The 12816-nt window shown below is 38.4% G+C and overlaps 1 protein-coding gene across 1 annotated transcript; it reads right to left on the bottom strand.

The window, feature by feature from the left end:
- Positions 1 to 2869: 2869 nt before the first annotated feature.
- LOC131425702 (arf-GAP with coiled-coil, ANK repeat and PH domain-containing protein 2) lies at positions 2870 to 11884 on the bottom strand. The gene is made up of 4 exons (XM_058587782.1): positions 11488 to 11884; positions 10225 to 11244; positions 9929 to 10147; positions 2870 to 5153 (listed from the first exon to the last, which is right to left on the bottom strand). The coding sequence occupies exons 1-4, from the start codon at positions 11538 to 11540 to the stop codon at positions 3743 to 3745; spliced, it is 2703 nt and encodes a 900-aa protein (XP_058443765.1). The 5' UTR covers positions 11541 to 11884; the 3' UTR covers positions 2870 to 3742.
- Positions 11885 to 12816: the final 932 nt, after the last annotated feature.

Here is a 12816-nt window from a genome sequence, read left to right as displayed (position 1 = left end):
CTGTCGAAACAAAGCAAGCCAAAGTTTTGGCCAAACATCTAGCTGCTCCGCATTGCATTCCGCATTGTGAATTTTTAAACCGACTTTTGTAATTTATACATAAAAATTGAATGTAAAGCTTTGTAGACGGTTGGCGGGTATCTCACGTCACAACTATTATCAACTATCATAATTGAATTTGTGAATAAACTGATACTGATACGACTGATAAAAATTTGAATAATACTGTTGCTTGTAAAAAAAAGAATTATTAAGGTGGTATTTGCTCACAACGTCATATTTTTACTGTATAATATCATGCAAGTAAAAATGAAAAAAAAAATCTTTTTTTTTTAAACCAGATTGGTTTCTACACTCAGTGTTGGGAAAATCATAATCAGAAAAAAATCATTTCACTATCACTCGTGAAAAAAACAGCTCAACATATTTTCTAAATAAAACTCAGTCTCAGACTGAAAAATCACTTCTAAGATTTTCATTAATGAAACAAACATCCACAAAACTTTGAAACTCGAAGTTCAAAAATGATATTTTCGTGTTAGCGAAACTTGATGATGAATTTTCACCCACAGAAATATCGCTAAAGAGAAAATCGAAAAGCGTGAATGTGATTTATAGAAATAGGCCCTTATTACCGGTTTCACTACACGGTGAAAACCAATTGAAGTGATTGTGGCCCTTATTTCGGTATCACTTCACTGTGAAAATCGAGTGAAGTGAATTTAGGTCCTTATTACGGAAGCCGCTTCAGAGACAAAAGTAATTACTTGGATGAACTTGATGTCATTATGAACATCACGCACCCAACATTTTGTCGAAAAAATTAGTTTTTTCCACTACAGTGATCACTTCACTATGCGTGATACTGGTAATAGGAAAAATCAAGCGAAGTGACATGTAAGTGAAGTGAATGTGAAAGTTGAAGTGAGAACGGTAATAAGGGCCATAGCTGGAGTGCAGCATTTTGCATTACTCAAACACACAGTAGTTGCAGCGTTTGAATAACCTGCGCTCCTGTTACTTCTGCGTTTGATATTCAAGCTATATTTGGTAATATTTTTTAATCAGCTGCATAACATGTTTTGTGGTTAGATTTTAATGTTTTTATTATCATTATGACTATTATTAATCACAAAATTTGCTGCCTTTATTGATAATATTACTCCACCACCACGGTATTGGGGAACGGGGAAATCGTAATGGGTAAGTCGATGCTTTTCACGTAACCCGCCTGGGTGCGATTCCCAACCCCGCACATAGGGTCAGAAAGTTTTTCTGACCCGAAGAGGCGAATGAACTGAAAGTTAAAACCATAATCGAAACAAAAAAAGAAAAGACGGTATTGGTAAATGAATTTCAAATACATCACTACTATAAATCTTATTATCAACAGAGCATCAAAATGCAAGAGAAAAATTTTCAATTTTGGTAAAGTGGCGCACTGAACATTTTATTTTCATAAAGGTTCACTAAATTTCTGTTTGAGCTGTTAGTAGAATGTTGTCACTAATAGTACTGTTGTTGTACCGTTGAATTCCACTATGTTATATCACGTCATTACACTCTCACAAAGTCACTATTTTCACAGTCACTATTTTTCCGAAAGTGTATAAAACGTTATAATACAGATACGTATTTCGGAATGCTATTTGCATCCTTCTTCAGTGTATATGTATAAAACCGATACACTGAAGAAGGATGCAAATAGCATTCCGAAATACGTATCTGTATTATAACGTTTTATACACTTTCGGAAAAATAGTGACTGTGAAAATAGTGACTTTGTGAGAGTGTAATGACGTGATATAACATAGTGGAATTCAACGGTACAACAACAGTACTATTAGTGATAAAGGTTCAGTTTTTGTTCATCGATGAATTTAACGGCTATTAAAATTCATTCCCCAAAATCTTCTGCTCATATCAGATATATTCGATTTTAGTCGCGATTTTCGAAATTTAGATTTTTTTTGTAACGTTCGAATTGTAATGAAATCTATAAAATCATACTCTTTCTTACTCATTTTCATCAGTCTCTGCAAAACTTAAGAAAAATACACTTGATACAAAATCTTGGGACACAAAATTCTTCTGTTGAAGGTCACAGGAACTAAAGGGTGATTTTTAAAGAGGTATATGATTTAATCTCTCAGAAAATTTTAGAAATTTGATGAAATCTTTATTGTTTGAAGATGATTTCATGCAAATGTTGGCCACGGCTTCGCTTTGAATGGTCCATGTGCAAGGTACAATTTTGGCACAATCTCTCCAACATGTCGGTAGCTCTTGCAATGCATCTGGCTGGTATTCACTCAAGATGCAGAAATTTTGCTTGAGAAATGAAGAAATGAGCTTCGTCGCTGAACACAATTTTTCGATGAAAAAGTGGATCTTCCTCCAACTTTACCAGCGCCCAATCATGATTAAATTATAGACCAATCGACGATTCATGATTATATTATAGACCAAACTGAACAAATTTGACAATAACACAAAACACGATTCACGCGTTATCTGTCAAAAACAATGTTGCCAAAAAGATTCCAGCAAACTCAAACTCATGAATAAGTTGCAAGAATACCGAAAGAGGACGACCTACGAGTTGCTCGTTCGGGAAGCTTGAAGAAGTCGTCGATACTAGAATAAACCTTACCCTGAAAATCTTGTACACGTTCGGCCATATTCTGCATACGAGATAGTAAGTAAATGATTTGTTGTATGTTCGAATCTCGACCAAGAACGATTTCTAGTGCCTGTAGGATCTCAATACTAGCCATGATTCTATTCATTAGGAATTGGCGTCGCTTTCTGTTGAAACAGAAATACTAAAACTATGCATGGTACAAAAAAAACAGCGTTTAATTTCCTGTATATAGTAACTATATTTTTAGTGTTAAATAAGATAATTTTGTAAACAGTTGTATGTATAGTATAATCAGTGTATTGTAACGTTTGTATCCGAGTCAGTGATGAAGTTTACTGAGCGGTAGTTCCAGATATGGATAGCATTTCTGAAATTTGGTTATACACACAGAATACCGCTTCATTGTCTTCTTTGATTTTCAATAGTATTAGGCACCCTACATCACTGCTTTTATTAAAACTAGTTCAACTACGACATAAGCATAAATACGAACAAATACAGTTCATTAAAATGTTTAATATTTCGATCATTATTTAAAAAGAGATTCGCATTTTTTTTTTATTTTCGTATAGAAATGGGTTGCTCAACAGGATGTGAAACTTAACAGAACCATGTTCAACGATTCAATATACGCTATCAATACACTTTAGTTTTCTTTTGTTTCATATATTAATAGATATGCTAACATCAACCATTAAACTATCGACATTACATCGCGCAAGTTTGGCTTAAGGCTCACAAAGTTCAAAGGTGGTTCTCGAATACTAAAAAATTGGGTTTGCTCATTATTCGGCAATATAGTGGAATGATGGGGTGAGGAATTGTTGGTAAAAAAAAACGAAACATGCTATGGTAGATTAAACGCAAAACTACGGATATCTCTTGGAGACTGCGAATACTGCTAAAAGTTGAGGAAGTGGCAAACGTTTCTGTTAAAATTAAATTCATAGTACTTCTCATTAGATATCACTTGATCGATATAAATAAAAGCTATAAGTACAGATTTTTTGTAAATTTTTTAGGCCCTACGTTTCAGTCCTACGCGCTATTTCGGAAGCTCATATACACATTTAAAGAAGATCCTCGCTTATACACAACCTATTTCCCTTCGTCATCGGCATCCAGATCGGTGACAGCAGTAGACTTGGCTGGAATGACCGTGACGGTACTGCTAGTCGATGATGAAGCGATCGAGCTGATACTTGCATCGGCGGGTGTCCCTCCGGGTGTAGCGTTTGGCCGATTTCGTTGCAACCGTTGCGGTTGAATACTAGTCAAGTGCGAGAAATCATTCATCACAGCCGCATAGGTTGAGTCTCCACCGGAATAGTTGTCCCCGTCTTCACCGGGACCGATCTCGTCGTTCAACTGTGCTAACCTTAGTAGTGTTACGATGTCAGCATCCGTTTTCTCCACTGCTATGTCAATCGGTAGTTTACCATCGACGCTCTTAATATCATACTTTGCCTTATGCTTCAGTAGCAGATATGCTTGGGCTGTGGAGCTGTGTTCCGTAGCTAAGTGTAGAGCAGTGTATCCGTTGCGGTCGGTTGCATTAATATTGCAACCATTGAGGAGTAGAAATTCACAAGACATCACGGAACCAGAGAGAATTGCAGCATGCAAAGCAGTTCTATCCAACTCATCTGGATTACACCAATTTTTATCCGCACCCAAAGCCAATGCTTGACACATCACTGGTAAGTTATGGCCGCAGGCGGCTTTGAACAGAAGAAAATTTGGATTCAGTTTTTCAAATTCTTCACATTCCATGATGGCATTATCCTCTTCGCCACTGGTTGATTCTTGGTCTGAGTTAAGCAATAGCAGATTTTCGTCCGTCAAGTTGTGATTATTTTCGATAATGCTTTCACCAATCAGCAAAATATCGGAAAACTTCTTTGGAATGTTAAGATTTACATCCTTCTCATCCGCATCAGGATCTGTGTCCGTCAGTGCACTGTTGAAGGAAGCTTCACCGTCCACATCTTCCTTCTTCGTTCGTAGCAATTTGCGGTAGCTTCTTCGTCTCAACTTTTTGATGCTCCACTTTTCCGGATATCTTGAATTGTCATTGTCCAAACTTTTGAACGATAGCGTCGATGAGGAGGTACTGGTCGGTGTGGGATCCAAACCCAAGCCACCACTACTGTCCAGCGGAAGGACAAACGTTCGATCGATATATTTGGCCTTGATCCAAGCCTCGCGGACCGATATCTCACAGTTATCGGTGGCACGGTCAAAACGGTTAACTTTGGCGGTATTTGCTTCGTAAACCCGGTTGATAACATCGTTCCCAAGTTCAATCATAACTCGAAGTATCTCCGGTTCCCACATGTCCAACGTTAGCGAACGCACCTTGCTGTAGTGCACTCCTAGACTACGGTGCACTCCGGAGCACGCGATGCACAGTGTGATGCCTAGATTTATGGATGCCCACTTTGGATCCGCATTGCCACAGTCACAACACCTAGAGTTGCCCGGGATCCGAAGAATCTGAGTCCAATTGCTGAAAAATAAATTATTGGTTTTAGAGTATACGACTTTACTGTCGAACGAGAAACGGAGCTTAGTAATAAAATGGATGGCATTGTGCAACTAAATTGAGTAAATCGAAAGTATCCAATTTTGTAACAGTCGAGCAGAAATCAACAAATAACAGTTACCAAGCTCGATAGGTTTGGTTTCAATGAATCTTTTATGAACTGGCTCCATTCATATTTAACTGGTCGCAAAATGTCGGTAAAAATTGGAGACTGTTCGACGACACCTTTAACTCTGGAGTACCTCAGGGCAGTCATTTGGGATCATTTATATTTTTACCATACCTTAACGATCTCAATTTTTTACTGAAATGCTGTAAATGGTCTTTTGCTGATGATTTCAAGCCTATACTAGGCTCAATATCAAGAAGACACGATATTTTTCAATCACAGCTTGATTCATTCGTCAATTGGTGTCTGACTAACAGGATGGCATTGAACGCCTCAAAATGCGCTGTTATTTCTTTCTCTCGCGAACACCCGTTCATAAAATACGAGTACAACATTGCGGAAAGGTGCAGAAACGCGAATCGTTAGCAAAGGACTTGGGTATTATTATTGATGCCGAGTTAAACTTCAAAAACCACATCGATTGTGTAATTTCCAAAGTTTCCAAGTTGTTAGGATTTTTTTGCGTAAACAAGAACGTTATTTAATCGACGATGAGCGCGTCGCAGCTAACCAACGGAAACTTGTTCGATTTGTTCTACGCAATCTGCCATGGAATGACCCTGCCAAACTAACTAGCTACCAAGATCGCTGAAAAATTTATAGGCTTGGATCTATTATATGTTCGTAGGAATGTCTCAAAAGCAGTTTTCATAGTCGATTTGTTACAATCACGTAATGATTGTCCCGAACTCTTACAGTTAATTAATTTCGACATTCATTGCCGTAATCTGCGTGATTGTCTAATACCTTCGATTTCCATTCATCTCGAAATGTAATCAAACAATTGTTCCTTAGTCACTTGTCATGTTAGTTTTAGAATCAATGGTAGTTTCTAAGTTAGTTTATAGTCTTTGTAAAGTTTAGTTTAGTATAAATTAAATGTGTATCATTTGGATGTAAACTATCTGTTGGTATAAAAGATGAAGAGGTTTTTTGCCTGTTGGAGACAGAGGTTTAACTAATTCTCAACTCCAGCGAGCTTTTTTTCTGTTCCACATAAATAAAAAAACAAATAAATAAAAGTAACGAGTTTTGAGTGCGATTACCTTACTCGCGTGGTTACAGAAAGTCTTCGGTTTTAATTTCAAACAATCTTCAAATCTGATTTATTTTGAAACCACTTTGAGAGTTTCGCTCGTATTTTGCATCCTTACACTCATCACCCTATAATTCCGGGACCGGAAGTCGAATTAAAGTCTAAATTTGTGAAAATAGGTTCAATAGGTTTTTTAAGAAATCGATGTGAATTCGATTCCGGTTCAAAACTATTTATTTATTTATTTGTTTGAATATCAGTTTTTAAGATTTGGTACCCTTTTTGCCTTTCTCTTTTTTATTTTATTTTGTTCAGGTATAATCAACAGACACAATGTTGTCCTAATGATAATTTCTAGTAATATACAAAAAATTTCTCTGCAAGCCAATAATAGCATTATAGTTAGTTCGTCGTAAAGGAAGTCGAAGAAATGTATTGTTGCGAAGAGCACGAGGATTCCAAACGACAGAACAGTACTCCAGGGATGAACGAACAAGTGAGCAATACAAAGATTTTAAATAGTACATGTCTGTAAAATGTTTAGCGATCCTCATTACAAATCCTAAGTCGGGAGAAGCTTTGAAAACGTCATCGAGTTGCTCATCGAGAAATACACCAAGGTCTTCAACACACGTCGTTCTGACCATCGAGGATCCTTCCAGGAAGAAATCAAAATGAAATGACTCTTTTTTCTTCGAGAACATAATGGTCGAGCATTAGTCAGGATTCAATTATGGTTTACTTTACACCACTGTCACTGTAGAAAACCTGCTTCTTCTGGGCTTCGAATGTAATAGTAGATTTTTAAGTCATCGGCAAACGATTGAGTAAAGTTGACGACGTTGAAGTTCAGCAAAAATATAAACGGCCCGAGATGGCTACCCTGCGGAATTCCGAACGATGCGATAAACGTGATCGCCGATTTTCACTGCTAAACGATGATCCATAAGGTACGATTGTAATCATCGAAGAAAGTTCGAATAAAATTCAAGTCTTTCCAATTTAACAATCGTGATGTCGTGGTCAATTATGTTAAAGGCAAGTTTGAATAAGACCTTGTAACAGAATGAATAGACTTTATCTATTCGTTGTCAGCAGCCGTAGCCTCTTCCGCTTTTTTCAGTATTGGATACAGTCTTCTCACCGTGTGAATGGTTTAAAGGACTTGATAAGGCCTATCAGACCACAGCATAATCATTTTACCCAGAACTTATTTGTGTTGAAGTCTAATAAGGTGGTGTAGCTACCCTCATTGTTTAACTTAGCGCACCAACTGTTAAAACTGATGATGATTGAGGATTTGCAATTGATTATTAACATATGAACTTAAATTTTGTACATCGAAGACAATTGAGTGCAGTCTTCATTTGTCGACCTACTATCATTTCTGCTAGAGATTGTGGAGATCGATAAACTTGTTCCCCGTTCATAATTTCTTATACCTTCTTGTACCAACTGCTTCTGTGTCGAACAACAGCATTGCAGGGTTGTTGTCCGTCATTCTTGTGTTCTGCCCTCTGCATCTATCCGGCTTTAGTCACCTTTCCAATACTGAGATCATCGTGGTTCATTTTTCGCCGCCGCACGTACGGTCCAGGTTTCACGGCCGACGAAGAGATCTTTCTTCTTCAGTCTACGACTAAAATTCTCATAGAGGTTGCTTACCCGATATTCCCTAAGGTTGCTAAGTTGTTTTTAGGCAGTCTTTGGAGCAGTTTTTCAGGCAATTTTTAAGGTTGCTAATCCCAGACGGTTTCACGTGGAAGTAGTTATAGGAGTAGTTCGGTAAGAGCTTACGAACTTCAGTGTGTTCTTTTTTATTGTTTCACACTGATGAAACATAGCTGGAATAGTTTATTTATTCGTGAAACATGACACAACTTCTGACTGATTGTTCCAGAGATTATATACTTCTTTATAAACCAATTAACAGATCTGGAGTCTTTATAAATTACCATCCGACATTTGAATTCGCCTTTTCAAGGTTGTATCGTGCCAATTTTAGTTATTGACAGGGAACCAACGATCTTCCACGATTAAGCGAAGACAATATTTATATATGAACCTCGTTACAGTTTTAGATGACTATACAGAAACACAGTTACATTTTTCACAATTCTGAGAAAATCATATCGTTGACTGAATAGAGAATTTTAAAATCCGAGAGCGCTTTTCAGTTACTTTCCAATTTCTTCAATTGTAAAATCTCTCGAATCAGCTGGAACGTTGAGACTCTGCATCCGGGGACGAACTCGCAGAAAGGGACTCGATGATCAACTCGGGAGTGTTTGTTGATACTTCAGATTCCGGAACCAACGGCTTCATAAGTACAATGCCCAAATCTAAATGTCTAGTTTTTTTTCTGGATTATCACAAAGGCTTGAAGAATGCCCCGACTCCCCGTGCAATTAGTTTGAACGAAAGCGTGTAAAAGAATATTGTTGCGTTGCATTGTGACGATGGTCTTGGCGGATTGCATACTGATATCATCATGTTTCCTGCCGATTGACAAATAAGAGCTGCTTAGCAAACAGTTTTGGGAATTGATATCCCCTCCTAACCCAAACTGAACATCCGAACAGCACGATAGCCACCCTTGCCGGCCACCCACATACCCATTGTTTACAGAAAAGGATAAAGATCTGTTGATACTTCACCTACTTTCCGGAAGGACAACGACTCATAATTCTCTTCAATAGGTGTCGCGGAGTTGGAATTTTGGGTAGGTATGAGGTCTATGATCAGAGTTGCCTTGTTATTTTTTAAAAAATCTGTCTCTGACTCCAAAATTTATCTGGATTTTTGGAACGCAATTTTGACCGGGCTTCATTTTCAGTGAGCAAAAAATAGGGTCTCACCACAAACGAATTTCCAGACATGACAGTCACGATCTTTTTTTGGCGCACATCTACGGTCCTCCGTGAAACTGGCACCAATGGTGATAAATTGGTTGCACTGCTGAGTTCCCATCATACATTCCTAATGCAAATGTCAAACCGTGAGAACCGTTTCGATTTGGTAGCTCATTTGTATATATTGAGATTTTATGGCACACTTTGGTTCAAATGATAACAATGCAATTAATCTCGCGCTCCACCAAGCGGTAAAGTGGAGAAATGACACAGGCGCATGCAACATAAGCAGTAACAGGTAGACAAACTTGCTGACAGTAGATTGGGCTGTGCGTGTAGCAAGAATGTCGGAAAATAGGATAGACTGTGTGAAACAGTCGTGCTTTACGGGACAGTTGCTTTTGTTCGAAATAACTGAGAAAGTGATCACTCCAAACATCAGGAGCAGAATAGATTGAAGCCTTCATTCCAACAATCGCGTTCCGCTCAGTTTAACGGGAGATATTCAAGATCATATTCTACCCACTCTCCAACAGAGCAAAGTTTGAAAGTCGCGCCATACTAAGGTCAAACGCATTCCGAATTTTAAAAAATTAAACGACATAGCAAAATATCCGCTCTAATTTGCACAATGCGACCCTAGAGCCCGGTAAAAAGCTTTGATAAAAAGAATAATACGTACATTCGTTTGGCACCTTTCTTTTGGTCGCTTTTTCCTCCGGAAAATCCGTCTCCGCCTGGACTGCCGGGACACGTTTCGTTCGTGGGAGATTGACTTTGGATTCCTCGCATATCGCTACTGTACGGGCTGTGGTACTGAATAGCCGAATCGATTCCTTTCTGCAGTGCTTTGAACCAAGCTTGTAACATCGCCTCAGAATCTGCCTGCAGAATATGCGATCTAGACAAAAAAAAACAATCGGAAAAAATTACTAATCACGGATCCTACAGCCTATTCATTTGTGCAGGTAAGCATACTTAGTCGGAGATATCACTTCGAAGCAAAACCGTCGATCCGAATCCGATAATAGTCTGACAGTACACAACCGCAAATCCTCCTCCATGACTGTTGGCAATTCTTCGCCGGTGCGTTTTCGATAGAACAGCTGATTGTCTCTCATGCAGAACCACCGGCGATTCCACGTTTTAAATGCATTCGAAGTTCGCTTGAACAAATACCCTTCCATGTGATTCAAAGGTCGACTGGTGAAAGGCTGCGAGATCCGTTGATCGGATAATTCACTGGCTGAAGAAGCACTAAGAGGCACCGAAACCATACCTGACGAATTTTTCTCCTTATCCTCCAGTAGTTCACTAACGCATGTGTGTCGATTTTGCATTTGCTTATCGAGCAGATTGTACTCCCCGCGCATTGTACTGATCTCCTCATCGAGAGTTTTGAAAAAACTACCAAAATCTTCACACAGATCCGATCCCTGGTGGAAATACGTGCTGCACGCTTGAATGTAACTCAACAGAGTTGATAAAATCTCGTGTCGCTTTCGATTCTGCAGCATCGTAATATAATTAACGTAGTCGAGAGAGGCATGATTGAAGCAAGATTTAGTCGCAGAGAGCAGGTTTTCCGCTTCGACAATGTCGACCGTGCGATTCTTATTCACCTGTGAGTTCTTGTAGACAGCAACATCGAGATTTTCCGAAACTTTGGTAAATATCTGCTTGTAGTCCTTAACTTCCTTAACGTCTTTCTTCAGGAAACTAGTCAAATTCTTCAGCACGGTTCGGTTTGCCTGATCCAGCAAGGTCGTGTGAAATTTGTTCATTTCTTGCAGACAATGAATAAGCTTCGCTAACGCGTTGGTAGATGATTTATCGTCCTGAAAGTGTTTCTGTAAATCCCAAAGCGAAGTGGCGAAAGCACTCTGATTACGGATGTACTCTTTCCCGCTGTCCACTGCGAGACTGCACATTTTTATGATCTTTTCCAGTTTTTGCTCTAAGTGATCGATGTCGGCTTCCTCCTGCTCCAGACGTAGTCTAGGAAATACAATACAAGTATTATACAACCAACAATAATTGTAAAATCTATTGTTTGTTTAAATATGTTAAAAGAAACTATCCATTCAATCAAAAGTCATTGCGCTACATAAATCGTATTTTGTCTCCAATCCTGTGAGACTGGTATTTTGCCGTGTAAGCATAATGGAATATTGTTTACTCCTAAACCCACCCACTTCGATTAGTCATCTTTCTGTGAGAACAGTGTACTTGCTTACATACCTGAACTTGGGCGAATCCTTCAGACACTCACTGAAATCAATTTTGCACGTCATGTTGTGATAGTCGAAGGCGTAATTTGCAGCAAACAAAAATTATTTAGCCCGAATCATGAAAACAATTGACTGAAGCTGAAATTGGTAGGATTTTGCAGAAAATATTGTATGTCACGGTCCAGGAAGCAGCAAGAGTCGTTAGTTCCGCTACTGTGAATTTATCATTGTAATGTCTCCAATATTCCTATATATTTTGTCAACAACGCATGGAAAATTAACAAAAATAAAGTTAAAATGCAAGCAAAAAACTTTCACCAATTCCAGCTACGGGCTACTAATTAATTGTACTAAATGCAATGACGAATTACAATGTGTGTATCTCGATTCACGATTTCCTGGTGAGTTTGTGCTGTCAACAGCAAATGAGCTAAGGGAGATGAGCATGATGCATAAAACTGTGAGCTGGGTTGCATGAATCACCAGTATATGTAAAATTAATGCTTAACCAGGTTGGAAACAAACGACTGTGAAGTTGTATTTGTGATCGACACCGATCTAAATTATCATTTTCACAGTATACAGGGTTTTCCAAAATTTTTGTTATTTTGAATAGTCGATTTTTTCGGCAGATGTTTCTTCTGAAACTGTATTCTTTTTATATTTGACAAGTGAAAAATACGCAAATCATGAAAATGGAACGATACACGCTTTAATAATGCATTGAAATTATTAAAATTCACCATAAAATTGCAAAAATTTAACAACGACGGATCCGGAATTTCTCCGAACAATCATATGGACTGATGAGACCCATTCCCATCCCGGTAGCTCTACCCGGCGAAAGACCATAGGAAGGTTAGAACCGGGCATAAAAAACTTTAAATTAAATTAAAAATTAAATCCCGGCAGCTACATTAACAAGCAAATTTGATGCATCTGGCTCTCGGAGAAGACAAGATTTACTCTTGAAAAGCCTCATCATCCCGACCGAAATTGGATGCTACTGATCTGAACTCTTCGATGGTGATGGTCTATAGGTCGGAATAAGAGGAACTGAAGGTGATGGAATCCTTTCGCTATCTGATGAATCTGATGTGCAAAAACATAGTATGGGAGAGCTTTGCGAGTTTTTCTTAGTGTGTAATATTTGTAATTCGGCAATCCCACTACAAAAAAAAACAACATTCTTTAACGATTTACCGCACTGATTTTATATTTGACGCCTCACTTTTCGCTAAACCGACGACACGACCTGCCACTCGACTATCAAAACTGTATCGCAAATTTAACTACCCCTCAGTAACTGGTAATGTCAAAACGGATTTACTTGAAAAAA

Source organism: Malaya genurostris, chromosome 1 (assembly GCF_030247185.1).
Source record: "Malaya genurostris strain Urasoe2022 chromosome 1, Malgen_1.1, whole genome shotgun sequence".
In the NCBI taxonomy this organism is placed as follows: Eukaryota; Metazoa; Arthropoda; class Insecta; order Diptera; family Culicidae; genus Malaya; species Malaya genurostris.
Note: the sequence above shows the minus strand (reverse complement) of the source record. Positions and strands in the feature narration are given on the sequence as shown.